Raw genomic sequence first — 21,744 nt, 5'->3', positions numbered from 1 at the left:
CAACTTGTTATATTGTGTTAAGAGTGTTATATTAATAAATTCAAAACATTATTCTGTTTTTTTTACTAAAATCCCTTCAACCTCAAGTTTATTTCAATTGAATATTTTTTTCGTTCGAGGTTAATAAATTACTGAAGTCTGTTAAACGTTGATATTTCCGAACTCTATCTCGATTTCTAGTGGGAATTTTGACAAAATAATTCGATTTTATTTTTCCGGTTGAATACCTAAAGACAAATTTTTCATTTACTGAAAAATACTTATATTATAATTAATAAAGAATATACAATGTACATGTTCTAAAAAACTGTATTTATTACATAGAAAATTAGTTCGCTAATAATTTTGATGGGTTTATTTAATGTTTACTCACTGATAACACGTATATAAGCCGTGAAAATAATGAGTCGTATATATTTTATTAGATTGAGTCGTTTATACAACAACTACGTATTGTAATATTTCTTATTCGACTTAAGTATGTAAGTTAAATTTAAATAATACTTTGCCTGAATTTTACGCTTTTGGTATATTTTTTGTACGTTATAGCTTCTATACTTATAATATTAGAAAACTGAATACTTTGTCTGTTTTTTTTTAACGCGCTAATCTCAAGAACAACTGGTCCGATTTGAAAAATTACTTCGGTGTTAGATAGCCCATTTATCGAGGAAGGCTATAGGCTTTATATCATCACGCTAAGCCAACAGATGCGGAGCATTGCGGGTGAAACCGCAGGGCACAGCTAATAGCCTATACAGACCAAGCAAGTTCGTTCGGAACACTAAAATTTCCGTCATATTTAATTTCAAAATTAACATTTACGTTTTTTCCTAAGTTAGTTATGTTTTTTTTTCAGTTATGTTCAAGAATATCTGGTCCATGCTGATTACCTATACAAACGTACTTAAAAATACATATTTAAATATGTTTTTTATAAAAAAAAATTGTTAAAAAAATTGTTTTAAAAATTGTATTAAAAAAAAGTATGTATGTATATACAACTTTTATTTACAGATTTACAACAACATGATTACCGTCATAGCTGTTTTTTGCATATTTATTAGCTCAGTATACACATTTGACGGCTGCTATGATATAGGCGATGTGATACAACCAGAAGGAAATTTAAGTGTTTCAGAAGCTTTCAGGGTGTATAAAATAGTGCCTGAATATATATTTGACCCTCCAGATGATCTATTGGTGGTAATGTATTTAATACAGTAAATGCTAAAAATAAAAACACAGCATTTCTAACAATTCGTAAAACAGTTTCTAACTAAAGTTACTTCCATAGAAATGTAATCCCAGAAGAATTTTCTGACATTTTTTTATTTGTAATAATTTTATAGCTAACTAGTGGTCCGCCCCGGCTTCGCACGTGGTACATATTTCGAAATAAAAGATAGCCTATGTTCTTTCTTAGGGTCTAAAGATTATCTGTGCCAAATTTCATCAAAATCGGTCCAGTAGTTTATGAGCCTATTCATTACAATCAAACAAACAAACAAACAAAGCTTTTCTCTTTATAATATTAGTGTAGATGAAAAATATTATAATAATAATTGTGGTATTTAGTAGTGACAAATGTCGTGCCACAGGTTGAACGTACATGTGGTACCTTGGTAGATGCCTCAAGGATACTTGCTGTTCAATTAATTAGTATCTGTGTTAGTATTCTATTGTTTATAGACGATATTATATTAATTTACTGACAGTTTATATTCAGATATCACACAATTAAAATATATTCATATAAAAATAATATTTAAACAAAATTACTAAGTATTGATAAGCAAGTCGTTTCCGTGATCATTATTAAAGTATGTTACCGACATAAAACTTACTATACAAAATAAATATCACACAACATCTACTCTTAAATACTGCATTTATTCTTATTGGAGTTACTAAAACCGACTACTCAAGTACCTGCAGCGGGGGCAATATTGGAATAGCACCCTTAATTGGCTCCTTAATTGCTTCTTAATTGTAATGTGTATAGTCAAGCAGAGGCAATTTAGAGAACAGCTGAAATTGCTCCGACCGCCATGCAACCGAGATGGTTCCAATATTGCCCCTGCGGCAGGTATGTGAATAGCTGGCTTAAATTGATATTATATTAATTTGTATTTCCCAGGCTGGTTACCCAGATGTGGAGATACGCCTTGGCACCAAATTCTCTCCTGTAAGAACCATTAACTCTGTTTATCTTAATTATCCAAATGGAGCTGAGAATGAAATGTATACGGTTATGCTGTTAGGTAAGATACTTAACCAATATTCGCTGCTATATCTGACTCCACCACTAATTAATTACTTTTTCAAATTGGTAGTACCTAACTGAGTATATCATACAAGATAATCCAGTCAAGAGGAAGATCTCTATATCTATTATCCATTGACTATTTGTTCAGTAATGAAAAATTGTATGATTAATCATGAATTAATCGTTCAAACGCGCCAAAACATCTGGAAATGTTTAAACTAGTTCGGGAGCCGAAGGATTCATTATTTTTACCTGTATAATTATGTCAATAAATAATTTTTATTTATTTATTTTATTTATTTATTGTTTTCCAGGTATTTATCATTTATCCTATTAAAATTTATTCACGCTTTCCAGACATTGATGCAAGAACGAGATATGATCCTGAATTTACAGCATACATTCATGGTATGTTCCTCAACAGTCCTGCGAGTAACTTGCTACTAGGGGACCAGATTGTGCCCTATGTGCCTGCTCAGCCTATGCCAGGAACTGGATACCATCGATATGTCGGCTTGTTATACCAACAATCAGAATATCTGAATCCTAACCAGACGATGTACTATCAGTAAGTTGAATATTTAAAGCTAAACATATAGGTACATAACATATGCAGTTTGTTGCCGCTTCTTCTCAGTAGATACTGATTTTCCGAATCGATAGTAAATGTTAAAAATATGTAATGACGTTTCAAAAGTGCTTCTCGAAGAAGTCTAATTGATTAAATAAATGTTTGAGTTTGAAAATCAAACAAAGATATGTATGATTGTGGTATGATTTTTGAACATACGAAATCTCTACAATAAAGTAACTTAAGTAGCTGTTTAACTGGTAATAAAATTCTTGAAACTGTTACAGATTATGTTAATAAAATGAATCATTGAAATATAATGTTATTGAATAACTGACCGGTTGGCTTGGTTGGTAGTGACTAGTGACGCTGCCTTCCAAGCCAGAGTTCGTGGGTTCGATTCCCACTCGGGGCAAATATTCTGTGATGAACATAGATGTTTGCTCTGTGTCTGGGTGTTAAATATCTATATAAGTATCTATTTAAAATTACATATATGTATGTTTATCAGCCATCTGGTTTCCATACCTAACACAATCGAAAACTTAGTATGGTATCAGATCGTGCCGTGTGTGAAAATTGTCCTGAAATATTTATTTATTTATTTATTATTCGTCACAAAGTAATTGTTTGGATAATTATTATTATTTCAACAAATATATTATGAATCGAACCGACCTATAAAAGTAATTCTAATTATTATGTCAAAGATATTTCTCTCAGTGCCGGCGTTAGGGTTGCCTCTCCTGGTGTAAACCTTCAGAATACCTCAAGTGGGCGCCACAATATTTTCGCCCGGGTTGTCAGTGGCCGGCACTGATTTCTCTTAATGCTGGTCATATTGCTACAATTACCATAAAAATCAGCCTGCCTTTTGAAAGCCTTGTTCTCTATAAAAAATATTGTATTAATTAATTTATATTTTATTATTACAGGCTGGCTCGTCAGCGGACTCGCTTTTCAGCAATGGATTTTGCTCAAGTAAACAATTTGGAGGGACCAAAAGCTGGCAACTTCTTCCTTGCCGAATACACTATGTGTGAAAATTGTTAATGGAAGAATATAAATTAATTCAAGATTGAAAACGTATCCTTAAATGCAGCATGAAATTGTTAAAACAGTACCAAAACTTTGTAAAAAATTACTAAGATCCTACCATAATGCAGTATTATTTCCAATCTGGAAAAAAGACTATAAAAGTCTTCTAGCGCCATCACATACTGGAATTAATACCGCTTTAAGCCTGCCCTCTGTTCAACATTTATTAAGTATATAAGCTTCCATAGTATAAAAGTATAAAAATACATATCTATAAATTGAACAATAGAATAAAAGATTTAAGAAAACAGAAATAAAATTTTACAGAATTTTCACTACCTTGAATAAGAAGAGCTTACTTTTTTTGTTATTATTTGTTTATGTTTCAAATTAAATTTTACTGCGCTGTATGAAGTTTTTTTTATTTACTAGCTTTCCGCCCATTTTGTCTAAAACATAATAAATTATATACTAAAACCTTCCTCTTGAAAGGACACTATGTATATGTATATTAAAAAAACCGCATCAAAATCCGTTGCGTAGTTTTAAAGATTTAAGCATACAATATAGGGACATAGGGACAGAGAAAGCGACTTTGTTTTATACTATGTAGTGATTATAAGTATGTTTATATTTAGGTATGTATATATTCCCTGATAAGTTCAAAATATGAATCAAAATAATCTAAGTATACGATAATTATTAAAAAAGTGTCTTTTAATTGAATATCCTTTTTAAAAGAGAAGAATCAGCAAAAAACTTAGGGATGCTTTAACAATAGTGTTATTGATAACAAAACACTCCACATGACTATTAAATAAAGTCATATTACAATAACATTGATTTGATTGGATGATTAATGTACAGTAATAATGATGGACCAAGTACACTTCCCTATGTTTCTCCATAGGTAACAGCGTAGGATCTGAATAAATTTGTTAACTTCCTCGCTTTAATACTTTGAGAAGATAATATGTATTTAAATGGTATGTTGCCTTATAATTATTTTACTTAACTTTTTCCCAATGTGAGAATTTTATTATAACATAATCTATATATATAAAACTCAAAGGTGACTGATATAGTGATCTATCAACGCACAGTCCAAACCACTGGACGTATCGGGCTGAAATTCGGCATGCAGGTAGATGTTAGGACGTAGGCATCCGCTAAGAAAGGATTTCCCGAAATTCTTGCGGGAACGGGGAAAAACGGGCCGCCCACGACTTTGTACGTGCATCACATTAACGTACAAAGTCGTGGGCGGCCCGTTAACGTTAGCGGAAGCTAGTTAAATATAAATCCATAAGCGATTTTTCGTTGTTTGGAAGTTATGATATTTTTTATGATTATACCTACTCTTATACTCCTATAATAGGCTATAGAGGCTCCCCTCAAGACAGATATTTAAATTAAGAATTTTTCAAGTGAAACTGCTTTAGGCGCGTTGAGAGTAAAATTTGAAGGTCGCGTCATGGCAATATCGTCACGTCATGGATTAAGGAGACAATTTTGGTAACTTTGAATCTGGCCAAAAGAAGAGAAAGAATGTTCTGTATGTTTGTTTGATGTAAATGCACCGTAGTATATCGACGATGACAGATTTGTCCATGGATGGGTACGGCTTGGCTCAGTGTGTGTGAATGCTAGGCAGTCTACTATAAATCTTCATGGGGCTGCTATTTCTAGATGCACATTTAGAAATTAACCGATTCTATTGTATCCGACTAATTCTTTAAAATGTCTTATTTTTCATTAACACACCTTTTCTAAATGTATAAATGCGTTCCCAATTTATTTTGATAATGAATGGGATAATAATAGAGACGATGGTCTACAATAGCACAAGCGCTTTGGGGAGGCCTTTGTTCAGCATTGGGACACAACAGACAACAACAATAATTAATATGAATGGTAGGAATGGTAATGAGAAATTGTAAGTCTTGTATCGCATAGTAAAAATAAAAGCGAGTTCGTGGTGCCAATGTTTCAGGGATCTTAAAGATTACTTTTCCGACCCAAATATCGACCAATAGAATTGCACCATTCGACGTCACGTGGTACAACCTACATGGTATTATACTGATAATTTTTTGAAAATTTTCTCTGGTCGTTGACGTCAAACTGACAGGTTCAATTCAATTGTGAAATTATTGGCCGACATTTGGAACGGAAAAATAATCTCCCGAATACCACACGAGCTTCAAAATTATCTGACATTTCCCTCAAGGTTCCCTGCAAACAAATAAAGTCGTCAAGTTTTTCAGGAAAAATCACTCGCGCTTCGCGCTCGTGATTTTTTAACCTTGACTAAAAACTTGACTCCTTCATTTGTTTGCAACGAACCTATCGGAAATACCCGATAATTTTGAAGCTCTTGTGGTATTATAAGTGAGTATTTTTCTTGACAATATTCATAATGGTGGTATAATTTCCTTTTAGTATAGTTATGCCAAATATCTTTAAAGATATGACGAAATATTATGGCAGATATAATATTATTTAATATTTAAAATTGAATAACTGCGAGTCGGTCTGGCGACACTAGTTTTCAATGCAAATATTTTTTAATGACCTCTTTTAATTTCTTAATAGATATTATGGTATTAATAATAATTTTAAAATAAAATACATCTTGTTTTATACTTCTGATAGATTCCGTAGATATCTGCGGTATTTTTGCACCCTTAAATATTTACTACCTCTATATTCTGTTTTCAGTTATTGTTCTTATAGCGGCAATATCATCACTGATTTTTTAAAATGTTTTACTATCTCGTTTCGTGTGATACAACCTGTTGTCAGACGGACAGATAGACAAACAGAAAAGTTTAAAGCCAGCCAGGCTCAGTAATAAAGTTCCGTTTTACCCTTTCGATACGTAACCCTAAAAAGTAAGGGCGTATTTTACCCTCCAACTTCAAAGTCTCCTTCGATTGAAATTACTCTAAAAAAACTCAAAGACTATCGCTCAATTACTTTATAATAAATGTATTTATTATCTAATTTAATAAATTAATTATATCTATGTGTAAAAATACATAGTTATTGCTTCTGCATTCGCTATTTGTCTATTTTAAAATTAGTTCTGTATTAGATTGTATAATTGGTTCTTTTTTAATGAATACTATTATGATAACACGTATAAAAGCCATAAAAAATTGTTTCATATATTATTGTTTAAGAGAGAGCCGATCATACAACTTCTTCCCATTATATTATTTTCTGCTTGACAAGGTAAGTCAATGGCTTTTTATCTTTAACCCCTTGACCATGACTGTACTGCCAGTTTGACGAGGGTCGCCCTAGTAGTCATGCCCTTCGCACTTCCCATCCATGTCAGCTTACTATAAAGATACGCTGGGGCTTTGGTACTATTCACATCGAAGAGAAGAGATGCAAGATGTAAACGCCTACGGTGGTCCATGTTGAGGATATTAATTTTAGGATTAGATAATACCTACATAAACTTGAGATTTGAAGTCGTAGGTAGCATGCAATTTATTAGTTAATTTTTTTAAGGTTATAGGAAACATTTGCATTACGAAAATTAGTGTTTCATTAAGATTAATGCCTCAGCCCCCGGAATATAAAACCCTGATATATTCCTGAAAATGCTCTCCCTTTTCTTAAACAGATTTTTTAAGTCTACTATAATTAATAATTATCAAGACTAAAAGTATTCTAGTTATATTATGTAACTCCATGCATGTTTAACACAAGCTTTCTCGAAAACAGTTTAAAAAACAACATGCATATGAAAGAGCTTTCCATGGATACTTAGAGAGAAATTACATCTGAAAAAATAGCACCTAACCTATTTTTTATACAATAGGAAAAGAGCCACCGAAGCATCTCACTTCGTTGAGATAAAATCGAGTAAATCCTTCATTGTTTATCAAAAGACTTTAAAAATAATTATTTATTTAACTTCCTTGCAATACAAACGAAAATGATTTGGTTTTGTTAATTTCTGCTCTCTAAATTAAAATTTTAAAATGCGTCTGTGTAGTCAATTTTTCATCTTACTATTTCCTGTAAGCACAAGATTATAAGCATGAATACAGCCCTTTAATAGTGTTTTGATTGTTTTTTATTAATTATATTTTAATCTTTTACAGCCTCCTCAACATGTTATTATTGTTAACAGTTATTTCAATAGCATTAAGCTCTGTGTACGCTTCCGATGGGTGCTATAAAATAGGAGATGCAGTACAACCATCATATAATTTAAGCGTTCCTATGGCTTTCATCAAGTATAAAATAGTAAAAGATTATCTACCCGTCCCTCCGCAGGATTTATTGGAGGTAAATATACAATTCAGTTACTCCATGTCCAAATTTCACACAATTCCAGTTTTTACTCTTCTATAAGTGGTATCTATTTAAACATTTATTTCAACAGAATATAAATCACCGATAACAATAATATGTTAAATTAATTTACAACCCAATAATTTATGTACATTACCGATAAAAATGTTGTAAACTAATTAATGTATTAAAACGAAATATTAAATTTTATCGCCTACCATTAAAATAGAGCAACGATTGAGATTGACGTAATTTGATATTTTTTTCCAGGCTGGTTATTCTTCAGTGAACATACAACTTGGAACAAAGTTTTCTCCTCCAAGGACCTTCAACCCCACAGGGAGAGAACAAACATATGTTAGGTATCCGAAAGCAGTTCAAGGTCAACGATATGCTTTAATCCTACTGGGTGAGATAAAATATTGATTTATCCTAACTATATTGATACATGTATTAACACATACATAATATCTTGTTTTCATTGGAATACGTACTTAGCTTACTGCTATGATTTTTTCAATACTACATTAAAAACACTTTCTGTGCACATTTTTCATCATTATATTGAACCTATTGATGAATAATAATAAATAATAATAATAATAAAACTCTTTATTAGCAGGTAGGCAATATTAAAAATTAATATTAATGATGAATCGAAGTATCAATAGATTTTTTTATTTCTATAGAAACATTTCATGATATTTTATGCCTAATCCAAATGATCTTTTTTTTAGACATTGATGCGCCTTCGCCTTCAAATCCTAAAAGGGCGTATATACAAGGGCTATTCCTGAATTGTCCTTTTGACGATTTTCTGGGCGGGAACATAGTTGTTCCCTACGTCGCTTCTCAGCCAACGCCGGGCAGCGGGTACCATAGATACGTTAGCTTGGTGTATAGACAATCGGGAAATATTAATCCTAACACAACAAGTCTGTTTATGTAAGTACCTAGTTAGCATGTTATTTTAGTTTTAGTTTTATATATAGTTGAAAATACTGGGCTACATTGAAAAACTGTTATTACTAACCAGATACCATTCAGTATTCAATAAAATGTATTATAAATTAGGGCGAAATATTCTTTAAAATAAAGCATAGATATTTATTACTACAAAGTACTGAAATATACGGAACATTGAATTTCTTCAATAAACGGCAACAGAAATAATAAAATTAATTTTAATTTCATTTTGCAGGTTAGCCAAAAATCGTGAAAGATTTTCCGTCGTCAATTTTGCCAAAGAATATAACTTAACAGGACCCATGGCCGGAAATTTCTTCCTCGCTCAATATACGATGTGTGAAAGTCGCCAAGAAAATTTGTTTAGTAACAGAATTAATCTACGTGACGTAATTAATAGAATAAGATCCATTCTTTAAACTATTAACAATCATTGAGGTATTTTGAACTTATCACTATTATTTCCTACTGTAAAGGCGAAAGTCTGCAGTCTCTTTTCTTCTAAACCACTGAAACAAATTGGATGAAATTGATTGGAACATTTTAGTTTTTATATTTCGTTTACATACGCAATTAAGTAGTTACTAGTTGTTGAAAAATAAAATTCTTTCAGAAAGCAGAATGCATTTTCCTTCTATTCTTATTTGTCACTGCTTCCAGAGTAGCATGTGATTAATTAATGAAACAATCTTAATAAAATCGATCACGAATTAAAGGGGTACGGTTTAAAAAAAACACAACCATATTACAAATTAATAAATATTTAAATAAATTCAATAAATACATAGAAAATTACGAGTATTTACATGACGTTAGATTGTAAAAAAATATACATTGAGATTATCTAACCACAATACATACAATAAATATGATATAATTTCTTCAATCTTTTCTTAGTAGATATCTAAATTTATGCTCCCAAGCTCTTATACAGAAGAGGCACGTAGTCGTCAAACTGAGCACGGTAGAAATTGCCAGCTACTGGGGTTCCCAGGTTGTACTTCTCTGCGAATTTCTTGGTCGAGAACGCAGCTCTGCCATCTATGGATCTGTGAACGTTGAAGGTTTATTAGGTACTCTGTTACCTATTGTATAATAAGAATGAAATGTATTATCTTATATATAAAAATGAATCGCAAAATGTGTTGGTAAGCGCATAACTCGAGAACGGCTGAACCGATTTCGATAATTCTTTTTTTATTATATTCCTTGAAGTACGAGGATGGTTTTTATGTAGAGAAAACGTAAATATGTACCACGGGCGAAGCCGGGGCGGACCGCTAGTAAATTATAAATATTAGCGGAAATTTATACCACATAAATGGATTTTTTGACAAACAGTTTATCCGCGCGAAGTAAACTTTTACTGATGATATTGTAATAGATTTATATGTACAATTTAAAGAAAGAGGACATATTTGTTGATAATATAATTGCCAGGTGCATATTGTTCATTTATAACAGTACTAATGCTCCTTCTATACCAAATACGATAATATAATGGTCATAGTATCCACCAACAAGTAAAAAAAATACGTGTGGCACTCGAGGACTGCCGCGGTAAAGCTAAATGCATAGCATCGCATCACTGTGCGGTGTGCCCATGCCGGTTGAATTTTTACATTCGGTCGCCGCGCTCAAGGCCCGCGATAGAAGCTATGCAATAGCTTAAAACTTACTTGTTACTAAGTCTCTTCTCATCGAAGACCAATTTCTTCGGCTGCTTATACAAAATGTAGACATATCGGTGGATACCGGTGCCCTCTGGCGGTCCAGAACCGATGTAACCAGAGAGGACCTCCCCAGAGGCTACGTCACTGCCGGGAATGTTCACTACTAACCAATGGTGCCATTCACGGTATACTAGTTCAGGGCCATCGTAGTTATCTGGGTCTGGAAGTGAATAGACGTTGGTTTGTCTTTATATTGATGAGGTTTCACGCAGTTACGTGTGTGTGAGTTACATTATTGAAGTGTCCGTGTAAAATACGAAATTAGACAGCTATTTTTATGGAATTCAAAAGAATAGGGGATATCAAATATGCTAAGATGTTTTAAAGTTAGATACGTCGTTGGGAATACGTGTGAATTAGGTACATAAAATCAAAAATTACGAAGGAATTACTAATATATTATGTAATATACCTATGTATTATTTTCTATTTGCATCTTATAATATTGCCTATTATTAGCAAAGAAAAAGAGCGTCTGTTTGTCCGTCTTTGCCTTAACATATAGGTATAGCATAGCTCTACATTTCCACCGCCTCCTCGATACAGTGGTTGATGCGTGAGCGTAATACCGAGGGGTCCTGGGTTCGATTCCCGGTGGAGACAAAGAAAAAAAATGTCTTGGTCTGGTAGGACACAGAAGGCTGATCATCTACTTGTCCCTAAAGAAAATCGATCAGTGAAACAGATGTATAATGCATCTGCCCCTAACCCCAAGAGGGGACAAGGGACTTCACTTTTATAGCTCTGCATTTCACAACCAACATTTACTATTTTTCATCCAGTTACAATCAAAAGGAATGTTAGAACTGCATAGATAAATCGATTTTCACCTTACATTACGGGATGCAAGTATGCTGTGAGGAGATAATTGTTATTACCTGTAAATACAAGGGTGTAGTACGCATTTGGGTCTGCTTCGTACGAGACTGTAGGCTGATTCTTCACTTGGGTTGGAGTCAGCTCGTTACCAAGTTGCGCCTCTGCACCACTCTGGTACTTCAGCTGAAATGTTTATTTGTTTGAATAACAAAGATTAGGTAATACTTTATCATACAATCCCAGATTGTGAATACCATTAATTTATTATTAAAATTAGCGAAATACATGACTAATTTTAATAAATAATATTTAATGCTATTCACAATGATAGAAAAATCTATATATATAAAACTCAAAGGTGACTGATACCTATAGTGATCTATCAACACACAGCCCAATCCACTGGACGTATCGGGCTTAAATTTGGCATGCAGGTAGATGTTAGGACGTAGGGCATCCGCTAAGAAAGGATTTCCCGAAATTCTTGCGGAAATGGGGAAAAACGGGGATGCACATACAAAGTCGTGGGTGGAAGCTAGTTATAAATATAGAAGAAGCTCTCTATTTCGGTATTTCCATAGTAAAAGAGCGGGATAATTTTAAATTGATTTTTAGTAACTACTTACCAAAAATTATTTGTATGTAAATGCGATTGCTCTATAAATGAAAGGTTGGAGCAAAAACTTATATATAACTATTATTTATCATATAAAAATAATAAAAAACCGGTTATATATCCACTTAACTAGAGATTACAATTTACGAGCCTACGCTGATTATGATTATTTTTTTTATAATTTTCAGACATTCGAATCATTGTTTTTGCAATTCAAACGATAAGATATATTATATCGTAATAGTAAATATATAACTGCCATGTCATCAGTCTGCTATAAATTTAAGATCAAACACTCAATCGATATAATTTTTATGAATTACGTAACTCAATGTACGATAAGACAAAGCATTTTAATATCTTGTTCTATTATCACAATTAGTATAAATATATTGAAAAACGGAACAAATCAATCATATCCTGACACATTTTTTATCATTAGAATCTTAATAGTGCTCAAAATTCCCATTTGTAAAAAAACATTTTATTTAACAATCAATTTTTACGCGTTTTCTATTGCAATTGCGCGTTTTATTTTCAATTGTTTCTAGTTTTAAAGCTATACTGCCTTTTTCAGTTGCCCTTACGTTTTATTTATATTAATTAATTTGACGACGCGGTTGGCGCAGTGGTAAAGTAACTGCCTACTGAGCCGACGGTCCCGGGTTCGATCCCCGGTCAGGGCAAATATTTGTGTGATGAACTCAATTATTTGTTCTTGGGTCTGGGTGTTATTATCTATATATGTATTTATAAAATATTATATTTATCGTCGCCTAGTACCCACAACACAAGCCTTAATTGAGCTTACTGTGGGACTAGGTTGATTTGTGTAATAATGTCCTATAATATTTATATTTATTTATATTTATTTAATTAATTATTATCAAACGACATTTCACGTATACTATACCTATATAGATTTATTTTCTCAATCCTACAGGCTACACTAATATTATAAATGCGACAGTTTGTGAGGATGTGTATGTGTGTGTTTGTAACTCTTTCACGCAGATACTACTGAACCGATTACAATGAAATTTAGCACACATATAGAGGGTAACTTGGATTAACACATAGGATAGGTTTTATCCCGGAAATCCCACGGGAACGGGAACTATGCGGGATTTTCTTTGAAAACGCGGGCGAAGCCGCGGGCGGAAAGTATATGCCTAATATAAAAATTAAAAATGAATCCCTACTTCCATTTGTCGATTATGCGTGAACAAATGGACCGATTTCGATTATTCTTTTTTTATGTATTGTACGTTATTACCAGAAGATCGATCGTATGAAAGAAATCTGAAGAATTTACGTTAAAAATAAGAAAAATAAAATGAGAAAACTCATAGAAATATTCATAGTTTCATTTTAAGCATTCTTGCTATCGATTAAATTATTAAAAATAGGAGTAAAATAAAATATGTGAACTTACCGTGATAGTTTTTGCTGGTGGTGATGGGATAACATCTGGTACAATTTTGCTGGACTGAAATGCGCTAGAAGCCATGATTGCTAGAATAAAATAAATAAATTTATAAAGAATAGAAAAAATTCGATCACGAGGCGGGACACGAACCCGCATCCTTTCACGCCAATACGGGGCGGACGCTTGACAAACTCAGCCACCCTTGACCCGCCAGAGCGATCGAATTTATTCTATTCTTTCAGTTTGTCTAAGGGACAAAATAATATTACTAAAATAACGAACCAAACCAAAGTAGTAACTAGTAGGTAGGTGCATGAGCCTTTCAATTTGAAATTTTATATATTATGAAGAAAATATTTTTCTTACGGGACTAAATGCTTTTCGTAGAGATAAAAGAAGAATTTGAAGAAGTTATATAATTTAACTTAGTTTGGGACCCACTGTCGTATAATTGTAAAACATAAATGGACAAATAAATTTATTTCAATTACTTCATTTCATTTATAGAGATTGATGATTAGGTGTCGGACGAAATTGTAGAATATCGTCATGCAAGTATAATTTCTATACCTTTCATTGACAATAAAAGTGCAAACTTAATATGAGCACCAATTTTCCGAACTTCCTTTTAGGTAAGTACAGTAATGAATAATTATTTTCCTTTAAGATAGTAAAGTTTTAAATTCTATGATATAAAATCCTAATCCTAAATTATAAATAACATTTATGATTGTATTTCCACTCTCGAGGATACATGGATAAAATAATTTTTAGATTTAATTGTCAAGAAGAAAAATAAGAAATGTAGGTATCTAAAAAATTACTAAAATTTTACTTGTAAAAAAATCGCTCGCTAATCCGGCGAATTTTTTTAAATTCATTAATATTTATTGCGCTATTATTTTTTGCGACAATTTTTAATATACCAAATTTCTTGTCAATTAAATATTTCAAGAATACCTACCTATTGTAATTAAAAAAACAAAAGCTCGTATTTAATTCTTCAAGATATTTGATATTTAAAAACAAAATTGAGATCCTATTCTAGCAAATTCTAGACTTATTTAAATCCTAATTTATTAAAGTGCAAAAAAATATACCTTATGTGCTCGAAGCCAAACCGCAAGTGACGAGAATGAAATATCTATAAAATTTAACGCATGCGATAAAAATCTACTCAAACAATGGATATTGTATATTGTGCGATAAATGTTCACCTTGTTCTTGAACTTCGCGGTTTTGATAATGTTTTAAGTTGAAAAAAAAGTGAAAAAAATCTAAATATTTATTTGAACACGTGTGAGATTAGAATTTATGGGACGGGTTTCCTCGTTTATTCCCAATGTTTATAAAAACTATACTATAGTTGAAAAGGACCAATATGACGTCGTTGGTTTGAACGCACTAATCTCAGGAACAACGGAGTCTGGACAGATTCCAGTACACTATCCCTGCTAAAGGGTATATGTACGTGTATGTAATTTATATCGACAAGGATTATCTTGTATGAGAAAGACTGTTAAAAAAAATTGGTTGTCTGTAAAGTCGGTTCTGTCGATAGTTGAACGTGACAACGTCCGATTGTGCTTCTTTGTCGCTCGTTCCGCGCTCTCGCTTGCACTTCAAGCCTTACATGGAACGCCTCAGAGCGAGGTAACGCCGTAAAATGGTGGATTGTGTTATAAATTACAAGACATCATAAACAATTCATTATTTATTTTTGAAACAAATTCACTAAACAGCTTACATTAGTGACAATGGTTTTCTTAGTGAATACAAATTCTAGTGAATAATATAATATTAAATTCACAGATAATTAATTTGATCTATCTACACTTTATACAATATGATAGTACAATAAACGTAGAAATTATATAATTAATCTAAAACTAAACATATCGCTTTCATAATTTAAACATAAAGTATCTATATGTATATAATGCAAGTATTATTTATATGAATATATTATTATTGTAAATATATACAATTATTATATTAATATAGGAAGGAAACTATTTATAATAAAAAAATCAATTTAAATTATTTATAATACCAAAATAAAAGAAATAGTCACTAATTAAATAAAAACAAATCTAACATAAAATGAATAGGATTAAAATACATTTTAACGAAAAATATTAAAGGAAAATCGAATAAAAAAATATGGGAATTCCTTTATTTTTAAAAGATTTTGTCGACTAGTAATCACAAGTGTGACCAATTTCGAACCTTAAGAGTAAAAACATAAAGGTCGATTTTGTATGTAACTACATGTTTTATATTTTGTGTTCACTTTAATTGATAATTCCGTTAGAACTATCTGAATTAACTGTCTCAGTTCTTCTAGGTAGGTATGTACTAATGTCGTAAATGTTTTTTTTTTATTTCGATAAAATATGTAATCTTTTAGAAACAAACGTGTATTTTAATTAGTATTTGTGCTAACATAATTCAACCTTAAAAATCTTCATAACTGTTAACAGAATCATCAATATTCGTAAATCGTAAACATTTAAACATTATAAATCAACTAGGAATTCAAAAAAAATTAAGAATACAAATATTTTTACGTAAAACATCGATTATTCAACTTATCAGTAAGTACACAGACTACTGCTTATAATAATTATTCTTTAAGAATAAATAAATAACAATATTTCAGATTTCCATAGGTACATCTGAAACTGACCTACAACAATCTCTCTCAGAAAGATTGGTGGCATTTCATTACTACAAAATATTTGGTAAAGCCATGACACTAACACTTTAGGAGCCTACCACGACTAAATTCTATGGCGAAAACATTTCGTGCAAACTTAATACGACTCTACAAATATCTCTTTCCAACAATATTGACTTAACTTGAAGAAAACAAAATTTAAAGTATAAATTTTCATAAATCATCAAGAATGTGTACAAGCTTGAATGAAACACGATTCATACTATTTATCTTTTACTTCAATACGAATCACATTATATTTCCAATAACTATAATTCTAATAATTATACACTTGTATAAAATATTACAGTTCTTGCAATAACACTTAATCGACCATAACGATATTAAACCAATGTTTTATTGCGTTACAATTAATAAGTACGAGCAAAAACATCCTTTTATTTATATTTACACAACATCCCGACCTGCTTTCATATTATGCTTATCTAAATTACATTTAAGTACCACCATGCATACCGTATCGATAAATATGAGCTCTTTAAATACGGTAGCGCTTTAGGTATTCATAATTTTAATTCCTCAAACTACTTGAACAGTCGCAAATGCACTGAAAGTGACTTTCTTTGGTGGTTCCGCACTGCAAGTCCTAACAACTGATCGTTTTGCTCCATCGTGTCCATTTGTCTTTAATACTGGCTTCAAATTAGCAACGTCACCGTGAGATTGAGCTTTAAATCTTCCTATTGTATTACCATTCCCTAAATCTCTAAGCTTATTTGTGAGACCGGTAATCTTATTTGATATATTGGTGTAATTCATCTTCCTTACATCGTTCTTTTTGGGCTCACTCATTTTTTTCGGAATTTCCAAACTCTGCAGGGACGTATACATCCGATGGTCTGTGGTTAGGTTTCTTTTTATTTCAGGATTCGGCCGCGGTAGTCTCGGTTGCCTCGGGAGGAAATTGTTAGGTCGGAAAGGTAGGGGTGTTAATTTTGTTTTACTTTCATTGCTGAGTCGATAATATTGTGGGACGGGTTCTAATCGTTGAGGTTTTCTTAGAGTGAGTGCCATCGCTGTTTTGGTCGGCCTGGCCAGGCTATCAAAAGCCGTCGTCGAAAACTGAGACCGGCTCCTCCATTCTTCTCGATCAGAGTCGTATCCGGTGTTCGCTGAAATACAAACATTAATAGATTAGACATTGAGTTATTATACAACGCAATTAGTTTCCTGATCCTTCAAATCGACCTTAATAGAGGCTGTATTATTTTCAGTTTATAGTTTTCCGGTCACCTTTATATTGTCGTATACAGTCATATCGAACCTTATATAGAAAAATGTAACCATTAAGTTATAATTGTAGTAAACAACATAAAATTGCGTTTACAAATTTCTAAAATAATGATGCCTCTAACGAAGGGCTAACGTTTAAACGTATTGTTTGTTAACATACCAATCAAATTGTATGTTTGTGAATTTATCAGATTATATTAAAATAACGTTTTATTCCAAGCACGTAAAAACTTCCGTGGTGCGTCGCATACAAATTTTGAATTAAGCAAATGCTTTGTTGACCTAGTCAGTGACGCAAGGATTGATCAATCTTTAAGGTAAAAATACGAAAAAACGTAATTTATTGCTCTGTCCTTATTGACAACCTTTTTGAAGAATTGAATATTAATTTTTAAGTCAATAGCTTTCCCTTTTGAAGCGCAGTGAAAATATTAATAAGGATAAATTATCTCAAGGCAAAGAAATTAATTAGTCTTAAATGAAACTTAATAATGAATCCCATCGTTACAAAGAGTAAAAATTCAATAATAATATTAAAATATAACTTCATAAGCGATTGTTTGCAGTTGCATACCTTCCCATTATCGATATTTAAAAGGTTATCGAACAAGATTCATCTTTTGACCTACTTGACTTAAATGCTGTCGAATTCGTCAAAAATCTTTTGCATTCACCGATCGTGAATTCTTACTGACAACACATTTTCGCAAGTGTATATTGAATAAATTGATTAAAGTGGATGTTCGTTGCTCAATTTACATGAAATATGTAGAGGTTTATGTAGCTATAATGAATAGATAGAAAGCATTGTTCTTGGCATTCTACAGGGTTCCGTTTTGGGTCCGTAAGAATTGCAATATTATAACGTTGCTTTATTACTTCATATTATACTCATCATATAAGCATTATTCTGTTATTATAAATGTATTGCAGAATGCAGATACAGAAAGAAACAGGACAAATTCATACATTTTAATATCATAAATTAGTAGAAATTTAAATATATATTTTATTGAATAGTTGCAATGAATTTTAATTTAAAATTAATGATTGTTATCAAGCTTGTTTTATAGACGATCATAAAAGATCGATCTTTTGAACCACTATGATTTAAAACTGACCTTTAATAAAATATTTCGAGAACAATAAAGATAGCTGATTGTTTATTAGCATTTAATGTTCTTTTTATGCAATGTTTCTTTTATTATTTTTGTCTTTAGAGAGATTCTACCTACTATTAGTCAATATGTATTTAAAATCATGCATGTTTTTGCATATAAAAGGCAAAATTGTAAATTACAGTAGCCTGATCATCTACTTGCAACTAAACAAAGACTCATGATACAGACACGAATATCAAGTACTAATACTAGTGTACCTTTACACAACAAGCAAGTTTAAAATTCCTTCTTAAAAACTTTATTAGGTATATAATAGTCTTAAACAATAATATAACTGACACAAACAAGGAAACACATTTCCCCAGTCACAGTTCATCAATTAACTAGATATGTGATATAATTCAAGCATGAAAGATTAAGTTCCCGCGATTCTCAGTTCGCTATCTTCCTGTAATAAAATACTGCGCAATGACGCATTACGTCATGCGAAAAAAAGTTTTGAAAGGCTAAAGTCCACAATAATTATGAATAATGATGTTAAAGATATGTTCTATGGTAATTTACTCCAGCGATTAAGGAGAATAGATTTATAAATTAAGCGATAATAATGAAAGTAAATGAGAATATCTATAATCTTCAACCTTATAAAAAAGTTTAAATGATAGAAGGAAAACTATTAAACTCAAAGTGTTCTGGCATAATACATCTTTATTTATTCTAGCAAATGTTTACTAAACCATACATCACAAGTCCTTAAATGATTAATTTTTTGAACATTATAGCGAGACAGTTAATTTTATGTAAACCAATATGTAGGTACCGCAACAATCATTGACTTCTAAATCTAACAAAATCGCTACTAATGCGGTTAAAACATCAAACAACTAAACGGTTCACACAGAACACAGTTTACCGTGTTCCAATCGTAAAACAAGGTTCAGCAAATGCAATTTCTTTACATTCTGTGGTACAGGATCGTAAAGTTAATAGTCTTTTGTGTACGAATGTGATGAGCGTATCTGTGTCAACGTATGCCTCCTTGAATAAGCTGTGGTAATTGTTAAGGTAGTTTGGATTACTATGAGCTTCATAAGCCCTTCGGTAAATTTTCTAAACGGTGACTTATTGCTTAGAGAGGTTTTGCAATGATGATAGTTGAAGTCAAAACCAAGATGAAACCACTATTTGAAAATGCTTATAACTGTTTTGACGCAATCCTACTAATATTATAAATGCGAAAGTAGTAAAGTAAGGATGGATGGATGTTTTTTCCTCGTTCACGCAAATACTACTGAACCGATTACAATGAAATTTGGTATGTAGCTGAAGACCCAGAAGACGACATATTATGCTACTTATCTCGGAAATCCCACAGGAACGGGAACTATGCGGATTTTTCTTTGAAAACGCCGACGGAAATCTAGTATTTAATAATATATTAGAATTATAATTTATAAAAGATAAACAGCTTTGCCGTACACGCGCCTTCATTGAGTTTGATTTACACTCATTAGGCAATTAATATGTTTATCGACAAATTACTTGATCAAATATTTACCTTTAATTTTGGTCAAGTGATGATATTTAAGATGGAAAACATTTGAGACGTAGAATATTATTTATTTGAAAGTCACATCCGGGTATTGAACAAAACATATCAAGTTATATTTTTATAGTACTTTTGAAGAACATCACTATTTTGACGATGTGTTAATTATTTTTTAGCCAACGTCGATGTTTAATGTTTATGTTAAAATGTTTTACTTTATGGATTTATTTATTAGTATTATACTTTTTGATGAGGTAATGAAGACATCAAAAGAAAAGTATTATTTACCCACCTATAAATTGGCCTTGTGTCGATTCAATTATGTAGATATCAAAGTTTAAATGGTATATTTGCATACCAATAGTTCAATCAACAACCCTTCACAAAGGAAATGGCAAAAAGGGAAACCAATTTCCTAGAACCTAAAGCCTTATTTCGCAACAAGTATGTCGGTTATTCGCAATAGTCATTTGTAACAGCCAACAGGCCAACAAGACAAGACGCAATACAAACATGTGATTTTATAACAGCTTGTTAGTCCAAGACTTCTTGGTGACATCTTACTTCTGTTATGCAAGTGATTGTACATGATGTATACGACAATCATAACGAATCATATTTTCGTCTATTTAGAGAGTGAACCGTGAAGTGGAACAGAGTTACGAAGAATTCGTAATACATGTCGGAAGTAAAGGGAACTATATTATTGTCATAAGTCGATTGAAAGATCTATTAGGAAGGAAAGAATTAATTAAGAAAAAGAGAAAGAAATTTGAAGGGAAGGAATTATCATCTACCTTAGGAAAAGCCTGCTGATCGTATCTCCGAATCACATATTCAACTTAGGTTGATATCAAAGTTAATTACGTTACATTATAGTTCTTTGATGTAATAGAACACTTATAGAACTGCTTTTTTTATAAAAATAACTAGTGTTAATACTGCGTAGATAGTAAATTGCATAATCTAGTATATTTTGTAGTTCGTCATTATTTGTTTGTTGCGTTTAAAAACAAATAAGGATACACAAATTTGTTACATCTGTAACAAAATTGACCCAAACGACGCCATCACATCGCATTAAGGATTTTGTAAATAACATTCAGCCTAATTTATAAATTGCACATCAAATTTAAGATGAACCAAACCGAGCAAATGAGCATTGCGCAAAGTTGACGGTCACCAGCGACCTTGGGCACGCCAATGGTCGTTAAATCGATTAGAAGTGTCGGCATCCAGACAATTTACAAAGGCAAAGCGCATCTAAACGTTGAACTGGAGAAATATATCTTTACAAATACATTAAGCTAGTTCGAATTCAGATGATTTAGATGTCGAAATTCAAG

The 21,744-nt window shown here is 31.8% G+C and overlaps 4 protein-coding genes across 6 annotated transcripts in view; 2 read left to right on the top strand and 2 right to left on the bottom strand.

Moving 5' to 3' along the window:
• The first annotated feature begins 397 nt into the window (after window positions 1-397).
• Window positions 398-4,288, top strand: LOC149479050 (protein D2-like). Of its 2 annotated transcripts, XM_089708785.1 has the most exons (6): window positions 456-482; window positions 860-903; window positions 1,018-1,206; window positions 2,141-2,264; window positions 2,627-2,837; window positions 3,776-4,288. In XM_089708785.1, exons 2-6 carry the CDS (start codon window positions 862-864, stop codon window positions 3,891-3,893), a joined length of 684 nt encoding a protein of 227 aa, XP_089564911.1. In that variant the 5' UTR covers window positions 456-482; window positions 860-861; the 3' UTR covers window positions 3,894-4,288. The 2 variants fall into 2 exon arrangements, with proteins under 2 accessions (XP_089564912.1, XP_089564911.1); XM_089708786.1 differs by lacking the exon at window positions 860-903 and having other exon boundaries at window positions 398-482.
• Window positions 4,289-7,077: 2,789 nt separating this feature from the next.
• LOC149479049 (protein D1-like) lies at window positions 7,078-9,741 on the top strand. The gene is made up of 5 exons (XM_089709074.1): window positions 7,078-7,115; window positions 8,000-8,186; window positions 8,463-8,601; window positions 8,930-9,137; window positions 9,394-9,741. The coding sequence occupies exons 2-5, from the start codon at window positions 8,010-8,012 to the stop codon at window positions 9,575-9,577; spliced, it is 708 nt and encodes a 235-aa protein (XP_089565200.1). The 5' UTR covers window positions 7,078-7,115; window positions 8,000-8,009; the 3' UTR covers window positions 9,578-9,741.
• Window positions 9,742-9,901: 160 nt separating this feature from the next.
• Window positions 9,902-14,871, bottom strand: LOC149479048 (phosphatidylethanolamine-binding protein homolog F40A3.3-like). The gene is made up of 5 exons (XM_089708892.1): window positions 14,856-14,871; window positions 13,762-13,841; window positions 11,770-11,893; window positions 10,838-11,051; window positions 9,902-10,207 (listed from the first exon to the last, which is right to left on the bottom strand). The coding sequence occupies exons 2-5, from the start codon at window positions 13,834-13,836 to the stop codon at window positions 10,069-10,071; spliced, it is 552 nt and encodes a 183-aa protein (XP_089565018.1). The 5' UTR covers window positions 13,837-13,841; window positions 14,856-14,871; the 3' UTR covers window positions 9,902-10,068.
• A 1,468-nt stretch (window positions 14,872-16,339) lies between these two features.
• Window positions 16,340-21,744, bottom strand: part of LOC149479045 (uncharacterized) — a 63,663-nt gene continuing 58,258 nt past the window's right edge. For both annotated transcript variants that reach the window (XM_089708843.1, XM_089708842.1), the window contains one exon: window positions 16,340-17,607. In XM_089708843.1, the coding sequence (XP_089564969.1) occupies window positions 17,015-17,607 (593 nt within the window). In that variant the 3' untranslated portion in view covers window positions 16,340-17,014. The remainder of the gene's footprint in view (window positions 17,608-21,744) is intronic.

This window comes from Colias philodice, chromosome 21 (assembly GCF_061535455.1).
Source record: "Colias philodice isolate Cphi_HAF_F1 chromosome 21, ilColPhil1 Martin Lab GWU primary, whole genome shotgun sequence".
Taxonomy (NCBI): domain Eukaryota; kingdom Metazoa; phylum Arthropoda; class Insecta; order Lepidoptera; family Pieridae; genus Colias; species Colias philodice.
This window is presented reverse-complemented; position numbering and strand designations above follow the sequence as displayed.